The following is a 17,809-nucleotide window of genomic DNA, read 5'->3' as shown; positions in this document are numbered from 1 at the left end:
AGCCTCACTATATGAAGAATTCTCCCTGATCCTTTTTAAAACTTTTTTGGAACTAGTGCACAACTTGGGGATTTCTTAAGTTTTAAGACGTCTATTTAAGATGAGTGGAGAAAGTGTTAGGGAGATTGTAGGACTGTTCATATTCAGCACCTTTATATATTTAACTGATATTAGTTTCCATCTTTACCTTTCATCATTTCTGCACTGGTTTTATAATTTATATTGGTGTGCAAGGTAATCAATTGTATTAATTGAAAGTAATTGAGCTCTAATAATCTGACACCCTCAGCACTTTGGTACCAGGTGGTTAGATTTTCTGGGTTGTTGGATGTTAATCATAATTCATACACCCAGCACATTTTTAATGGACTTTTTATTTAAGATGATACAGAGCAGTGGAATAAATTTTCTGGTGAAGCCATTAAAATGTTACAGCACAGTACAGGCCCTTCGGCCCTCCATGTTGTGCTGAACCATATAAAAGTGCTAAACCCTCCCAACTGTATAACACTCTTTTTTCGTCCATGTGCCAATCTAATAGTAACAATCCTATCTACCTGAGCGACTATCTTTTTTTTTATATAACTTTATTCGTTCATCAAAGTTATTACATACAATAAGAAAAATACATATTATGAACGAAAAAATGTTTCCTTTATATAAAAAAAAGAAAAGAAACACCCCCCCTCCCCCCTCTCAGCCAGCTCTCTTTAGGAGAGCCAAAGAAAGAAAAAAGAAAACCAAAATATATTTACTAAAATCTAATCAAGATAAATCTAAATGTAAATATTCTAAATATAAAGACTACTTATTAAGAAAAAAAGAATAATTATCATGTAAAACATATGTAATTTTTTCCATTACCAAACAAGTTTTCATCTCATTATGCCATCTATTAATATCAATCATATTAGCATTTTTCCATGTGCTTGCTATGCATTTTTTCGCTACAGATAAAGCTAAATATACAAAAGCAATCTGAAATCTATTTAATCCCATATCTTTCAAAGGCTTCAACTTACCCAACAAAAATATTGTCTGATCTAAAAGTATTTTAATTTTATACAGATGTTCCAAAAACAATTGAATTTCTTTCCAAAAAGATTGTATATGTATACATGACCAAACAGCATGAAAAAAAGTTCCAACCGAATTACCGCACCTAAATCAAGAGTCTGAATCACTAAAACCAGATTTTTAAAAACTTTTCATACAATTGATGTAAAAATTTATAATTAACCATTGCATAGGAACATAGGAAGTAGGAACAGGAGTAGGCCAAAAATGACCCATCGAGCCTGCTCCACTATTCAATACGATCATGGCTGATCTAATTTATGACCTAACTCCACCTACCTGCCTTCTCCCCATATCCCCTAATTCCTCTATCATGTAAAAATTTATCTAACCGAATTTTAAATATGTTTAATGTGAGGCAGCCTCAACCACTTCTCTGGATAAAGAATTCCAAACATTCACTACTCTCTGGGAAAAACTATTTTTCCTCATCTCTGTCCTAAATCTACTCCCCCGAATCTTGAGACTGTGTCCTCTCGTTTTAGTTTCCCCGGCCAGCTCAAAAAACTTTCCTACATCTATCCTATCCATATCCTTCATAATCCTATATGTTTCTATAAGATCTCCTCTCATTCTTCTGAACTCGAGCGAATACAATCCTAGACGATTTAATCTTTCATCATGAGTCAACCCCTCATCCCAGGGATCAACCTAGTAAACCTCCTCTGGACTGTCTCCAAAGCCAGTATATCCTTCCTCAACATTTCCCTGTCTTCCTCCTGAAGTCCACGAACATTTATCAATCTAGTAACACTATCATGACCAATATCTCAGAAAAAGTAAACTTAATATCTTTTTCCCATTTAATCTTAGATCTATTCCATCCCTTTTTTTCCATACTTCCCTGTAATATTTGGTACATCAATGAAATGTATCCCTTCTTTGGTGCAGTCACAAGAAAAGATTCAAATTTTGTAAAATCATGTTTCTACCAAATATTTGTTTTACTAGAGATCGAAGTTGATAATAAACAAATAAAGAATTCTCATTAATACCAAAATCTTCCCTCATTTGATTAAAAGATAAAAATTGATCTTTAAAATAATCCCCCAAGTTTTTTATACCTTTAGATTTCCATTGTAATAAGCATTGATTATACATTGAAAAAGGAATAAGTTGGTTATTATATAACAGTGTTAAAGTCAGTAATTTACCCTTAGAACTTATCATTCTATTTTTCCTCATCCATAACTTCATTAAATGTTTTAGTATAGGCAGATTATATTCTTGTAATAAATTTAAATTCCACCAAAACAAAAATTGATGTGTTTCAAATTCAGAAATATTTGCCATCTCAATTTTAGCCCAACTAGGGGGCCGTTCCAAGTCCATTAATAAACTAATAAATTGAAATTGAGCTGTCTCATAATAATTTTGAAAATGTTGTAAGTGTAATCCCCCTAATGCATATTTCCAGATTAACTTATTCAAAGCTACACTCGGAAATTTACCCTTCCATAAAAATTCCCTAACCATTTTATTTAAATCTCGAAAAAAATTCTTCTTAAGTAAGCACGGAATTGATTGAAGCAAATATTGTATACGTGAAAAAATATTCATTTTAATTGTATTTACTCTTTCAATTAAATTTATAGGAAGATCCTTCCACTTAATCAAATCAGCTTTAATCTTTTTCATTAACAGTACATAATTTAATTTGTATAAAGATTGATAATCAACATCCACATTTATACCCAAATATTTAATTTGATCAGTCCACTTCAAATTAATAATATTCTTATAAACTGAATAATCTCCTTCACCCTTCGGTAAAATTTAACTTTTTTCCTAATTAACTTTATACCCAGACAAAGATCCATATTGTATTAAACATTCCTTCAAATGTAAAAGTGACTGAGCTGGATTTGTTAAATACACCAGTACATCATCTAAAACTCTCGTACCTTGTATCTGTATATTTTGTCGTATCAACTGTGCTAAAGGTCAGATCTCGGAACCTTTTAGATCAACTCGTTCAACTCGACAAGGTTGCCCTTTGTCTCCAGCTTTGTTTGAATTAGTAACCTGAGCAACTATCTTGAGAGATGTACGGCCATTGAGTTTAAAGGAGTGAGGGAAATGGCACCCAATGACCTAGAAACAGGACCATCAGAATTTCTGAACAATTGGATGTTTCAGAGTTTTATTATATATTTACAAGTATTTGACCTGCTCCTTGTTGGCCAGTAATGAAAGTATCAATGTTCCCAAATGATACTGCCTTTTTCTAGCTGCTGACTGACTGTTTCAGTGTAACTTTGACAATTCATTTTAGCACTCCTGTTGCCTAACCTCAATATTTCCCTCTATAATTTCCCATTTCCTTCATTGAGAAAATCTGTCCTTTGACAAGGCAGCAAATAGGAAATTGTAGGTAGAATAAAATCTGGCATTAGTGCACAAGGGAAAAATTTGCATTGCATTACTGGAGAACTATGAAGCTGTCCTCACACACCCATGAAGTAGAGAATAATCTGGACATTGAAAATGGGTAATGCTTTCATTCCAAGGCATCTATTCTGTATGTTCAATCCAAAATGTATTTGGTTCAATAATATTATTTTCCAGTAATAGGAAGGGCAGCTTTACAGACGCCATTCTATTCTCTGATTGCCTTTGATGTATAAAATTGTTTCATTAAAATGTAAATGAAATCTGAGGAAGTGTGGAATTGGAATATGTAGCTTGACAGTCTGAGGTTATCAAATCAAGGCACGAGGCTCACCTAAAGAACAGTTCTAATTTATGTTTTGAAGAGAGCCTAGTTAATTACTTGTGTTTCAGAGCTAGACTTGTTGTAGTGTACTTTGAAATTTTAAAACAAGTTAAATAGACGTGATCTACCGGGACCATTGCCTGAAGAGGGCGCACAAAATCAGTGAACTGGTGTGGACTCGAAAGGCCAACATGGCCTGTTTCCACTCCGTAAATGGTTATATGGGTGTTCCTTCCAGTATGTTTCCTGTCTGCTATCAAGTGGTGAGGATCTATTCACCAGTAGGATTTTGTTTGCAATGGGCAGGCTGGCAAGGTTGAAAAGTGATAATTGTCCATTGGAGGATTCTCTATCTCTCCCCACCCCAATTAACGAGGAGGAGGCCACATCAGATCATTCCAGCTTTTTAAAAAAAAAACTAGCTACTAGGCTTGCTGCAAGTGGTCAGAGACTATGCCCAAAACAATAAAATTCAGGCGAGAGAAAAATTTGGAATGTCACTGGATCTGATAGCACTGGAGAGAGTGCAGAGGAGATTCATTGCGATTTTGATCTGGGATGGAATGTTTCCGTTATGAAGAGGGGCTGAAGATGGTAGGTTTGTATTCACTAGATTGGAGGAGGTGAAGTGGGGACATGATTGAGGCATATATAACTGAAGGCTACAGATGGACAGACTGCAGGAAACTATTCCCCATATGTAAATTAGAGAATACAAATTTAGGGTAAGGATCAGAGATTTCGAGGGGATCAGAGGTATTTTTTTTCCTACACTGAAAGTGGCATGTTCCTGGAATAGTCTTTTGGGGAGAGTGGTGGAAGCAGAGTTTTTGACAGCATTTAAGTGTCTGGACAAGCAGTCATGGGTGGCCAGTTACTAGAAGGTGGGATTAATGCAGGTGGGTGATCAGTGTTCGACATGGATGTCATTGTATGGATGACCTGTTTCCATACTGTAGGACTCCTAATTACTATCTTTCCATCACAGAAAAAATAGCCTGGAAGCGGGCAGTTCGAGGCATTCGGGAAATGTGTGATGCCTGTGAGACGACCCTCTTCAACTTCCATTGGGTATGCCCCCGGTGTGGGTTTGGGGTGTGTCTCGACTGCTACAAGATGAAGAAAAACAATCCTCATCAAGGTAAGATGGGGAAACAGAATTGTTTTCAACAGACTAAATCATTGACTCTTAGATATCCCAGTCCAGGATTCCTCACTGTGGCCCTTGCCACCATGTCAAAGGTTGCTGCTTGGGGAATGGCAGATGCTAGATCCCTGGTGAATGATGGTGCAAAGTGAAGCTGCTGGGATCACTAATTCTAATAGGATAATTCTGGTTGCATCACAGCCTGGCTGATACTTGAGTACCCAGGGATGCAGAGGCTGCAGAAAGTAGGAAACATACCCAAGTCCATCATAGGCTCATCGCTCATCAACTTGGGGCATTGCTTCAAGAAGGCAGTCAACATGAAGGACCTCCACCACTCTGATCACAACCTCTTTTTGCTGCTGCTACCTTTGTGAAGAAGGTACAGAAATCAGAAGGCAAGCGCCTCAAGGTTCAAGAACAGTTTTTTTTCCAACAACTATCAGGCTCTCAATCCTCTCCTTACTTCCTTGAATCATAGAGTACTCCTAGAAAGACCTATCTACCCTATTGGAATGCCATTTATTTTTTCTTGCACTAACTGTCACTGAAGGTTTATTTATCCATCTACATTTTATATATTATTTCCTACCATGCTGGTGTAATTTAATGTTATCTAGTACAAGTAGACGATCCTTTATCTGGAATCCTTGGGGGTTACGAATTTCGGATTTTTCCGGATTTCGGAAAACCCACCCAAATTATGCTGCTGTATCCACCCCCACCCCCTTCCAGTTGCCCAGCCGCCTCCCCCGACCTCCGGTCGCTCGGCTGCCTCCCCCGACCCTCGCTGCCAGTCCCTCGGCTGCCCAACTCACGCTGCCGCCTCTCTCCCCACTTGCTGGATTTTGGAGCTTTCCAGATTTTAGTTGTCCGGATAAAGGATCGTGTACCTGTAGTTGGTGTATCTTGTGTACCTGTTTGGCTGCAGCAATTGAGAATTTTGATGTTTGGGATTCCATTTATAATTTTGTTAATACTCGCTCCCTTTGTGCACAACATTGCTTATTGCAATTCAAAGTGATCCACAGACTACATATGTCTAAAGTTAAATGATCTCATATTTACTCTGATCTAACCCCTCTGTTACAAATGTAAAATTGTTGAAGCTTTGATTCACGATTTGCACTTGTCCTAGTTTAATACTCCACCCACACAGAATGGTTAAGTGATACTATGTCTTGTTTAAGTTTTGAAAAAAATTAGATATTCTATTAAAGATTCAAATACTAATTTCATAAAGACATGGGGCCCTTTTACGGATCATTACCATAATCTAAAAAGTTTTAGGGTAGTCATACCCTTCGATACTATGCTGTCTGTTTCCAGGTTATTGCCACTTGATACCCACATATTAGTTTGTTTTCCAACCTTGTATAGTGGCAGGTGTTTTGAATTTATGGGGTTTTGTTTTTTTCTTTCTTTTTCTTGTAATTGGTAATTCATTATATAATTGCACTGTTTAATTTTTGTATTATTGTAAACCTTAATAAAAATATAAGAGAGAAAATAATTTTGCTTGTGTATGTGACAATAAACCTATGATCATTATGTGTGTGAGATTTCACTGCAGTGAAAGGATGTAGCTTGGATTAGTGGACTTTACTTATGGGGAGAGCTTGGACAGACTGTGTTTATTTTCCCTGGAGAAAAAGGGGCTGAAATTGACTTGATAGTGGTATATTAAATAATAAGGTTTAAATAATACGGTAGATAGTCAGAATCTTTTTCCCCCCCGCCAAAGTAAGGATAACCAGAAGGTATTGGTTTAAGTAATAGTTTTAGAGGGGATAGATGGAATCTTGGAATTTTTGTTTTTACAGAGTGGTTGCTATTGAAAGCTCATTGCTAGAAGAGGTGTTGAAATCAGATACAATTGTTCTACCTCAGATATTTAGACAGTCACTTACTTGAAGAGTAAAGGCAGAGAAGGATGTGGACCGTTGACAGGCAAATGGCAAAGAATGTAAATGGACCAAAAGATTGTCATGGATGTGGTAGTGCAAAGGTGCCAGGACTGTCCTGTACAGCCCTTCATTCTATCTTTCCTTTCCTTGATGCACAGATGGTAAAGAAGAGATCTTTTCTTGGTTTAAGTGTGCGAATGGGCTAGGCCATGAGCTGGACAAGTTGATGCCGACCCAGATTATTCCTGGTTCAGGTAAGTGGGTGTTTGTTCATCAGCTTTGTGTAATTATGAAGTTTGCAACCGAATGACTTCCCTATCAGAATGAATCAATGTGTTCATGGTTGATTTGAGCAAGATGTACATCTGCAGAGTCTTGAGTTGCACAGATCTCCAGTAGAGTTCCCAAACATAGTTACAGGTTTCCCATGTCTTGATCTAAACATGGTTCATCCCACATCTCTAAGGATCTCGACTCTTTGAGCTTCTCGCTGGAGGAAGCAGCCTCTTGGCATCCAATCTATCAAAGCCTCAGTTAGAGCTGACTTGAGCCTGAGGAGCCCAAGTAAGTGCTTGTTTCCAATCATATATAAAAAGTCTTATAAATTTTGACCACGTTAGATTGGCTGTGGTCAATTTTATAGCCAATCTCTGTAGCAAACTTCTTTTATGAGATTTCCACTCATTCTAAAATAAACTTCAGGGATAGAACACTCCATTTTGTGAATCATTCTAGTAGTTAACAAAAAATCTGCAGATGCTGGGGTCCAGTGCAGTACACAAAAGTGCTGGAGAAATTCTGCAGGTTACACAGCATCCATGGGAAGCAAAAGGCAGTTGACGTTTCAAGCTTGAGTCCTTCTGCAGGAGTGCTAAAAATCAGGCAGATGCTCGAATAAAAAGAGTGGTGGATGGATCACAGACTAGCAGGTGATAGGTGGAATCAGGTGAAAGAGAAAGGAGCTGATAGGGTGATAGGGCAAAAAGCTGGGATACATGACTTAGAAGGAAAGGAAGTGGATGGGGAGTTGGAGGAAGGGAAAAGTTCAAAGGAGGGGGTGAATGGAAATGGGAGAAGTTGGTTGGAGGTTACCACGACAGAAAACAAGGTGTTTTTTCACCAATTTACAAGTGGCCTCCACTTGGTAATACATGAGGTCATGGACAGACATGTCAATGTGGCATTGAGGTGTGGAAATGAAGTGTTTGCCAAGGAGATCCTTGCTGTTCTAATGGACAGAGTAAAATTGCTCAACGATGCAATTTTATTTATTTTTCTCCTGTCCCCATTCCACCCACCCGATCTGTGTCCAGTCTCTCCTATGACAGATTATTATATTTTATATTGTATGTTTTAAAGGAGATAAATTGTGGCAGATTTTTTAGTTAGATCACACACAGAGATAAACACTTCAAAACAGATATCATTTAAAATGCCAGAGCTCTGCTCAATCCAGACAGTCCAGGCTCCGGAAGCTTTTGCAAAAACTTTGAAGAATGCCTATAAGGACTTCACAAATAGGTGTTAATTGGACATGGTGTGGTGTAATGGATTATTGTTTTGGAAAGCAACGGATGAACGAACTCGGAAGATTAGGTCCAGAACCGCAGTCTGTCTGAGTGCATTGGCTGTTCTAAGAGGGTCATGTGGTTTTCTCTGAATGAGAGAGAGAGAATTCTGTTCTACAGTTCAGCAGCAGCAGCTGGGACTGGAACAGGACAAGCTGGCAAGCTTGTGGAAAAACCCTATTTTGATGACTGGTTGTGAATTCTTAGTTCAGCCTGGTTAAAGCCCTTGTGGTCCATTCAAGAGAAGATGGCTGGCTGTATAATGTTTCACTTGAAATAAGGGAATCAAAAAGGAACTCTGTGATGACCTGAAAGAAAGAGATTATCATCTGGAAAACCCCGATGGGGCAAGTTTCTTCACCAAGACACTGAAGTGGCTGATCAGAAGGAATCAGTTGTGGGTGTCCAACGAGCAACAAATCTCTCTGAAAACCGGCAAGAACCTTCCTGAGCGGTAACCATTAACCTTTCAAGCACCAAAGCCTGATGAACTTCATAAATGTTCGATTCTATGCACAGTATAAGAATTGCCTAGAACCAGAAAACTTGGAGGAATAAGAAGTGAGATTGGACTGTCAATCAAAGAACTTTTCTAAACATAAACACACACATTACATTCACATGCGCTAAGAATTAGAAGGGGATTAGGTTAGTTAATAGTGATAAGATAAAGTGTGATTCTGTTTTTTTATATTTAAAGATAACTAAAAATAACTTTTGTTTAAATAACCATTTGTCTTGGTGAATATCCATTGCTGCTGGGTTTTTGGGTCCTCTTGGCTCGTAGCACTGCCACATTAAAAAAAATACTATAGCAAGTATCATGTCCGAAAGCATTGCAACACATGGTCCAGTAATGATACATTTTATTTAAATCACTGTTGTGCTTTCTCCTTTTTGGTCCAGCTCTGTATCAGATTGGAAATATTGTGCATTCTGCAAGAGGAAAATGGGGTATAAAAGCAAACTGTCCTTGTATAGTGAGGAAGAGCAAGCCCTTGTCCAGGTCACCCATCACCAGTGAAGCAGCTCAGGTATGTGATACAGCAGTTTACTGCTGCAGGTACTTTCCTGATTTAAGTTCATTCATGTGTTGGCTTTTTGTTCTGTGGTTTAAGTTGCTCCATCCTATGATACATCTGCCACGCCTCAGGTCAACTGTTCACCAACCACTTAAGACCAAGGTCTTGATCATGTGACCACTCCATTGCCATCCGGCTGCTCCTTTGTTAAGCCAAAGTAGGAAAAGTATGCTTAGAGAGTGTTTCATGGAGAATTTCTCAGTGCCTTGATCATTTTTACCCCTCAATTAACAGCAGCAAGCCAGTTTGCCAAATTATTGCAAAGATGTTAATGGGATCTTACTGTGTGTAATTAGCCTCCTTGTTTCCTACCTCGCAGTGACTATATGGAAGGTCCACGCCATCCAAAGATGTCTTTGGAGGTAGACCATGCCCATGGTGTCCCTGGAAGAATGACCTTGATCTGATGTTGGGCTTGGAGGGGTTGTGGGAGGAGAGGGGAAGTTCTTGTGTGTTCTGATCCAAAGCAAGAATGGTGATGCAGAGGCATTGCTGGCATTAGGGGAACCTAAAGACAGCCCTCGACTTACTGAGAGACCTTGAGCACCGTCAGTCAGGGGTGTCGCATTTGAGATAGGATGTTGAAGATGTTTTTGACTGAGGTGGTAGAGCATCACTATTTTGATAAAGGGTAGAAATTTGGCAGGTAGGCAAAGCCTACTTCCTCCGTCACCTCCTATTCTGATTCCCAGCCTCCGCGTACCAGCAGATGCAGAGCCCTCTCTGAAGACACCTCTCCCTATTGTCACTTTCCTGCTGCTCCCAGGCTCTCGATTGTCGGTGAAGACGATGCGCTGTTTTAATTGTACTTTTCTCAATGCCCTGTATTTTGTCTTTGTAATACTGTAATCTGTGCTCTACCATTCACTTGTGTTTTATTATTCCACTACCTCCCGTATTTGAATACATGCATGAGTCCCTGTGGTCAGATCAGCCATGATCTTATTGAGTGGCAGAGCAGGTTCAACAGGCCAGATGGCCTATCCTATTCTTATGATCTTACACTGGTTAGCACCCAAAAATGAAAGCTTTTCACTGTTCCTTAATACACGTGGCAATAAACAATTCAAAATTCCACTGTTTTAGAATAATATGGGTGATAATGGTTTCTATATTTTAATTTCCATTTGTGTTGTACCAGCTAAGTAACAGTACAGTTTCCAGTCAGGCACAGAGCTGTAGCAGACCAGCAGCCTCTGATTGCAGTTCCATAACAAGCCCACCTGCAACCAAGAGTGCATCTACTGCTGCTGCAGCCTGGAAGAGTGAAGATTCTCCCTTTAGCTGGATGATGGGACTGGCCAAAGGCAAAGAAGAAAGTCAAGGTAACTTTATTTTTACTGATCCTGGAACATGCTGTTAATAACACAAGCCAAATTTTAGTTTTGATTCAATAAGAGATTTCTTCTATTGGGAAAATGCTTGATTGTTTTGTAAAATTTACAAATACTGTTTTGTAAAATTTACAAAGGCGATCATCTCTGGGTCTCTATAATGTGTAAGTACATTGAAATCTAGAATAATAATTATAGGCAAGTTTGGGATTTATCTTAATTGTTAATTCATCCAAATTTTCATTTCCTTTAATATATCACAACTACCTTTTTTTCACCCCCATTTTGTTTCAGTTCTTTTTTTCAATCGAGAAGCATATCTCAGACAAATCATCAATATTTGAAAGTTGATTGGGGTGGGCTTTAGCCAAGATTAATGACAGTGTAAGTTCTGCATGGCTGAAAATTAGCTTGTGTTCATGGATGGAAGGATGATTAAAAAAATATTTTCGACTCGAACTTTGGAGTGTTCTTTCAATTTTAAGTAAGTACCAGGAATGCTTCTCCTCTGTGGCAGAAGATGTGCCAGGTGGTGCACTTGGGAGGGAACAGCAATATTCTAGAACACATCAAAATTCTGAATAGGTGGTGTCGGATGTCTTGACATTTCTAGAGATAGATGCGATGCAAGATAAATTGGAGAGCTCATCAAGGGTGGAATTAAAAAATGGAAAAGGAGAAGTTACAATTATAGGGGTGTATTATAGACCCTAGTAAATTGAGGAGCAAATGTGTGGAGTAATAGCTGAGATTTGTTATAAGCACAGGATTGTGAAGGGACTGGATGGATTAGAATTTGTAAAATGTGTGCAGGATAGTGTTTTGCAGCAATACGTTGAGGTACCCAATAGAGATGGGGCAGTGTTGGATCTACTATTGGGGAATGAGATAGAGCAGGTGACTGAGGTATGTGTTGGGGAAAGCTAGATTTGATGAAATGAGAAGGGATTTGCAAGGAGTGGTTTGGCTAATTTGTTTTTTGGGAAGGAGGTAGAGGAGAACTGGAAGTCATTTAAAGGTGAGATTTTGAGGGTGCAGAATCTTTATGTTCCTCTCAGGATAAAAGCCAGAGCCAAAAGTTTGAGGGAGCCAAGGTTTTCAAGGGAGATTAGAAAGTTGGTTCGAAATAAAAGGGAGGCCTACATTAAATACAAGAAACAAGGTATAGATGAGATGCTTGAAAAATGCATGGATTGTGAAAAGAAGCTTAAGAAAGAAATTAGGAAAGTGAAAAAGAGGTACGAGGTGGCGATAGTTAACAGGGTGAAAGTAAATCCAAAGGGTTTTTACAAATATGTAAATAGCAAAAGGAGAGTGAAGGATAAAATTGGTCCCTTAGAGAATCAGAGCAGACAAATGTGTGCAGAGCCGAATGAGATGGAGGAGATATTGAATGAGTTCTTCACTCGGGAAAAAGATATGGATTTGTGTAGGATAAGAGAAGCAAAAGGGGTGATTATGGAAAATGTAGGGATTAGGGAAGAGGGGGTATTGGAACTTTTGAGGCATATAAAGGTGGATAAGTCTCCGGGTCCTGACAGGATTTTCCCCAGGACCTTGTGGGAAGTCAGGGAGGAAATAGTGGAGACACTGACAGTGATTTTTCAACCGTCACTAGGGGGGACGGTGCTGCAGGATTGGTGTGTCTCATATGTGGTTCCTCTGTTTAAAAAGGGCTCCAGGTGTAGGCCTGGCAATTATCAGCCGGTAAGTTTGATGTCGGTGGTCAATAAACTAATGGAAAGTATTCTTAGAGATAACATGTATAAGTATCTAGAGGGGCAGGGACTGATCAGGGACACCCAACATGGGTTTGCGGGGAAGGTCATGTTTAACAAATCTTGTTGAATTTTTTGAGGAGGTGACTAGAAAGGTTGATGAGGATAGAGCAGTAGATGTGGTCTATATGGATTTCAGTAAGGCCTTCGATAAGGTTCTACATGGAAGGTTGGTAAGGAAGGTTCAGGTGCTAAGTATTAATGTTGAGATAGATGGGCTCAACGGTGACTGGTTGTCTCATTACAGGAAGCATGTAGAGGAGATTTACCAAGATGTTACCTGGATTGGATAAATGTCTTGTGAAATAATGTTGACAGCTTTTCTCTTTGAAGCAATGAATGATGAGAGATGACTTAATAGAAGTATATAAGATTATGAGGAGCTTTGAAAGGGTAAACAGCCAGCATCTTTTTCTTAGGCTGACAATATAAAATGCTAGAGGACCTCTTGTGGTGAGTGGAGGAAAGTTCAGGGGAAATGTCAGAGGAAATTTTTTTTTTAAAGTGGTGAGTGCCAAGAATCAATTGCTGGGAGTGGTGGTGGAGGCTGGTATTGAGGACATTCAAAAGACTCTTGGATAGGCACATGATGTAAAGAAAATACTGGGTTATAGGTGTGAGGTCAGTAAAATTCCTTTGTTGTCAAGTCATTTTATATAGGTTGGCACAACATTGTAGTTTGAAGGGCTTGTGCTGTACAGCAATGTTGTATGTTATGATGCAGTGAGGGTAAAAATGAGTAGGTGATTTTTTTTGCTGTTCACGGAGAGCCTCTGGTGGAAAAGGTGACATATGATCAGCACTGGGTTACTGTCGGTCAGGAAACACTACTTTCTTCTTGGGATAGTGACCCAGTGGCAAATAATTAGCTTCTCATTGCTTTATTCTTCTTTTGCGTTTGAACTCCAGTAAGGCAGTATTCTTTTATTTTCCACAAAAATTTGTGTATCTTTGAATCTCAATTTTAGGTTTGCTGTGTTAGACCTGGTACATTGAAAAAGGTTCTTCTGTGAGCACTGTAACAAGACAACCCTAACCTGTCATAAAGCTGTATAAAATAGAAGAACAAGAACACAGGATATTGGGCTATAATGGAAAGGAAAGTACCATCACAGAGCAGAGTTGCAAAGGAAAAAAAAAATTGTTACAATTTAGAAGCCAGGCGGCTGTGGGACAGCCATTTTTCATACTTGCTGGTGCATGATTTTGCATTTCAGAACCTTCCTCCTAATAGAAGGAGGGAGGAGAGAGTACAGGTATGATGGGACCTTCATAAGTTGACTGGGTTTCCTAGGGATCAATGAAGGGAAGTTTGCGTGATGTTCTCAGATACACTCACCACTTCCTGCAGTTTCTTCTGATGCTGAACAGAGCACCTTACATCCTACAATGTTATCCATCTAGCAAGTATGCTTTCGATGATCCAGGTGCAGATCAATGGGACTAAGCAGAAATAGTTCAGCACAGACTAGATGGACTGAAGGGCCTGTTTCTGTCTTCCAGAACATTATAGCACAGAACAGGCCCTTCAGTCCTCGATGTTGTGTTGTGCTTACTTATATTCCTACTAAATAAAAATACTAAACCCTTCTTATCCCGTAACACTCTATTTTTCTTTCATCCATGTGCCTGTTTAAGAGTCTTTTAAATGCCCCTAATGTTTTATTTGGATTCTTTAATGCACTCAGCTTTGTCAGCAAGACCAGTGTGTACTGGCCATCCCTAATTAAAGTTATTGCCATAATGAGCATTTTCAATATTTTTTTCATTTAATTCTAGTACTGATGTTTCATTTAGAAAATGCTGAAAATACCTACCAGCTCTGTTTTTGACTCTTAACTGTTTTTAGTCCCACAGATGCAGCCTGTCCTACTGAGTATTTCCAGCATTTTCTGTTTTTGTTTCAGCTTTCCAGCATCTGCAGTATTTTTTTTAACTGGTGCTTAATTTCCTGCATTTAAAGGTCATAACCTACATTCACAGAATAGATCAAAATTTTGTTGCGCCAAGATAAATCTTAACCTTTTTTTAAATCCCCTGAATGTTTCCATCAGGAAGCTCCCAGCTGCCTTCCTTGTGTAAAGAGGTGAAGCCGACTGGGGTGCTTAATTCCTTGAGCACGTTATCGACAAACTCATCGTCACTTCAGACCTTCAACAGTTTGTTAACACTGACTCCAAGCAGTTGCAGTGCCCCCAGCTCATTGAGAAACCTACTGACCTCCAGCTCGGGAAAGGTGAGCCATGTTTAAGTTTGGACGTAACTGCCTTTCAGCCACTATGTTGTACTGGTTTCTGTAAACCTACTCCACCAACAATCTAATCCTTTCCTAATTTGCAGCCCATAACCCTCCAATTTTTTTCGTGCATCCATGTGCCTATCTAAGAGTCTTTTATTTGCCCCTGTTGTACAAGCCTCCACCACCACAACATTCCAATGCATTCCAGGCATCCGCCACTCTATTTTTAAAAAAATCTAACCCCGACATCTTCCCTAAACTTTCCTCCACTCACCTTAAAGAGATGTCTTCTGATATTTGATACTTTCTCCACTGGAAAAATGTGCTGGGTGTCCACGTATCTAAGCCCCTCTATTAGGTCTCTTCTCGTCTTTCAAAAATGCTGGAGAAACACAGCAAGTCATGCAGCGTTATTTATAGAGCAAAGGCCTGAGCCCTTCATCAAGGTATGAGCAAAAAGCAGGCAGATGCCAAAATAAAATGGTGGAGGGAGGGGCAGGGGGACAAGCACAGGCCAAAGTTCATTGATGAATATGGGTGGGAGGGTACAAGAGGAAAAAGCTGAGGTGATAGGGGGAGAGGCTAGCTCTGAATAAAGAGGGAAGGGGGTGGAGAGCTATCCACGCCCTCATCCACTCATCTCTTCCCACTAATCGCCCTCTTGCAGCCTATCCTGTTACTGCACGAAGTGTTGCACTTGCACCCACACCTCCTCGCTCACCACCATTCAGGGCCCCAAACAGTCCTTCCAAGTGAAGGAATACTTCCAATGGCCAACTATTTCAAGTGTGTGCCTCACTCCCGCACCAACGTGTTACCCACGGGCTTGATGTACTGAGAAACAAAATTGGAGCAATGTCTAAAATTCTGTCTTGGCACTCTCCAACCGAATGGCATTAACATTGACTTCCATGGCCACTTCCCTGTCTCCCTCCCTTCCCACCTCTCTCCATTCAGAGAGCTATTCCCTCCCCAATCACTCTCAGCTTTTTTCTGTTGTACCCTCCCTCCCATATCCACCTATGTCCTCTTGTCTGTGCTCCTCCATTTGCCCCTTCCCTCATTATTTTATTTGGCCACCTGCATTTTGCTTATTATCATTCCTACATAAAGAATGCTGCGTGACTAGCTGAGTTACTCCAGCATTTTTGTGTAAACTACAGTCACAGCGTTTGCAGATTTTCATGCTTAAATCCTTATATATCTAAGTCATCTCCTCTCATCCTTCATCCCTTCATTACATAGAACACTAAAGCACAGTTCAGGCCTGTTGGCTCTCGATGTTGTGCCAACTTGTATATTCCTACCAAAAATATGAAACCCTTCCTATCTCGTAACCCTCTATTTTTCATTCATCCATGTGCCTGTCTAAAGTCTCATAAATGTCCCTATTTCAACCTCCACTATGACCCCGGGCAAGGCAATACAGGTGCCCACATCTCTGTGTAAATAAACTAATGGACAGATAGATAAATAAATAGAAAAATGAATGTATAAATAGAAATACTTGCCCTAGTTTCTCGATTAATCTTTCCTCCTTTTATTGTACATGTGTCCTCTATTAGGTCACCTCTCATTCTTAGTTGCTCCAAATAAAAAAACCCTAGCTTTATAAGACATGTTCTCCCATCCAGGCAATATCCTGATAAAGTTCTGCTCCCTTTCCAATGTATCTACATCCTTATAGTTTATTGCCCCATGAACCAAGATGCATTAAGGAAGTTTTTTTGGTGCACAGTCCAACTAGACATGCATAGTACAGCAGGTAAAATGGAGTTGTAGAATGTGTGAGGTGATGATCGTAAAATGTCACCACACTCCAGTGCCCTTTTTTGTCTCTGTCATCTTCTGTAACATCTGTCCCACATGAGGTTAACCACTGACCATTGCATGGAAATGCAATGTGCCTAAAAGATTCGGAAAATGTCTTTGCAGCCGTGACTAGTTACACAAAGCTGTATATACTGCCTCTTCTATGAATGTAAACAGTGGGATGCAGTAAAACAGAACAAATGGCAAATTATTGTATAGTCAGACTCCTCTCAAGCATCAGCACAAAGAACATGACGACAACCACACCAAAAGGCGCTTTGATAAAGTAAATATTTGTTGTTGGACCTCATTTATCACTATGGGAGGACTTCGGGCCAATGTCTTCAGCCCAACCACGTACATCATCAACAACCTTCCTTCCAACACAAGGTCAGAACTTACTCGAAACAGGGTCCTGATTTGATGACTGTCCACTTCTCTGCATGGAGGCTGCTTGACTTTAAGTCCCTCAGCTTCACATTGCTCTCAAGTTTCCAGCATCTGTGGTTTCTTGAGTCCGAAGCGTGCAGATAATAGCACAATGTTCCAATCATTTATTACAGCCCAGCCCAATCAGCAAGACCCAGGGAGTATTCAGGCATGAGCTCGTGAAAAACATTGCACATCACAATTTCCATAGTATAGTCATTGCCATCAACAGATATTCTGGCCACCTTCCCCTGACATTAAAGGACATTACCATTCTGGGTGTTTTACCATCAACATCTTTGATCTGTGCTCTATCTGTTCTTTGCAATGATTTCTTTACTGCTTGGTAAGGAGAGGAATTAGTGATAGTTACAAGAAACAAAAAGTTGACAACAATAAGTGAGCATTAATTGTCAAATAGGCAGGAGGGGGAGGCAGATTGCAAACAAAACTGTCCCTTTACTGTGACTAATGTAAATACTGGGCTATAGGAGGCAGGGTATCCTGCAGCAAGCCTTTCCCTTCCTGACACTCAGAGGCCTGGCCACCCTCCACAAGGCCCAATCACGAGCGTGATAGAATACTCTCAACTTGTCCGGGGAGGTCGGCTCCAATAATATTTAATCTCGATGCCATACAGATCAAAGCATCTGCTTGGGTATCAAGCACTCCAGTCCTGCACCAGAGCACTGGTACAGTGTTTACATTTACAAAATATGC

At 39.6% G+C, this 17,809-nt stretch overlaps 1 protein-coding gene across 5 annotated transcripts in view; it reads left to right on the top strand.

Moving 5' to 3' along the window:
- Positions 1–17,809, top strand: part of LOC138757027 (lysine-specific demethylase 3A-like) — a 107,177-nt gene that overhangs the window by 68,698 nt on the left and 20,670 nt on the right. For all 5 annotated transcript variants that reach the window (XM_069923640.1, XM_069923637.1, XM_069923636.1 and 2 more), the window contains exons 13-17: positions 4,782–4,934; positions 7,006–7,101; positions 9,322–9,449; positions 10,639–10,822; positions 14,664–14,845. In XM_069923640.1, coding sequence (XP_069779741.1) covers positions 4,782–4,934; positions 7,006–7,101; positions 9,322–9,449; positions 10,639–10,822; positions 14,664–14,845 — 743 coding nt within the window. The remainder of the gene's footprint in view (positions 1–4,781; positions 4,935–7,005; positions 7,102–9,321; positions 9,450–10,638; positions 10,823–14,663; positions 14,846–17,809) is intronic.

This window comes from Narcine bancroftii, chromosome 3 (assembly GCF_036971445.1).
Source record: "Narcine bancroftii isolate sNarBan1 chromosome 3, sNarBan1.hap1, whole genome shotgun sequence".
Taxonomy (NCBI): domain Eukaryota; kingdom Metazoa; phylum Chordata; class Chondrichthyes; order Torpediniformes; family Narcinidae; genus Narcine; species Narcine bancroftii.
Note: the sequence above shows the minus strand (reverse complement) of the source record. Positions and strands in the feature narration are given on the sequence as shown.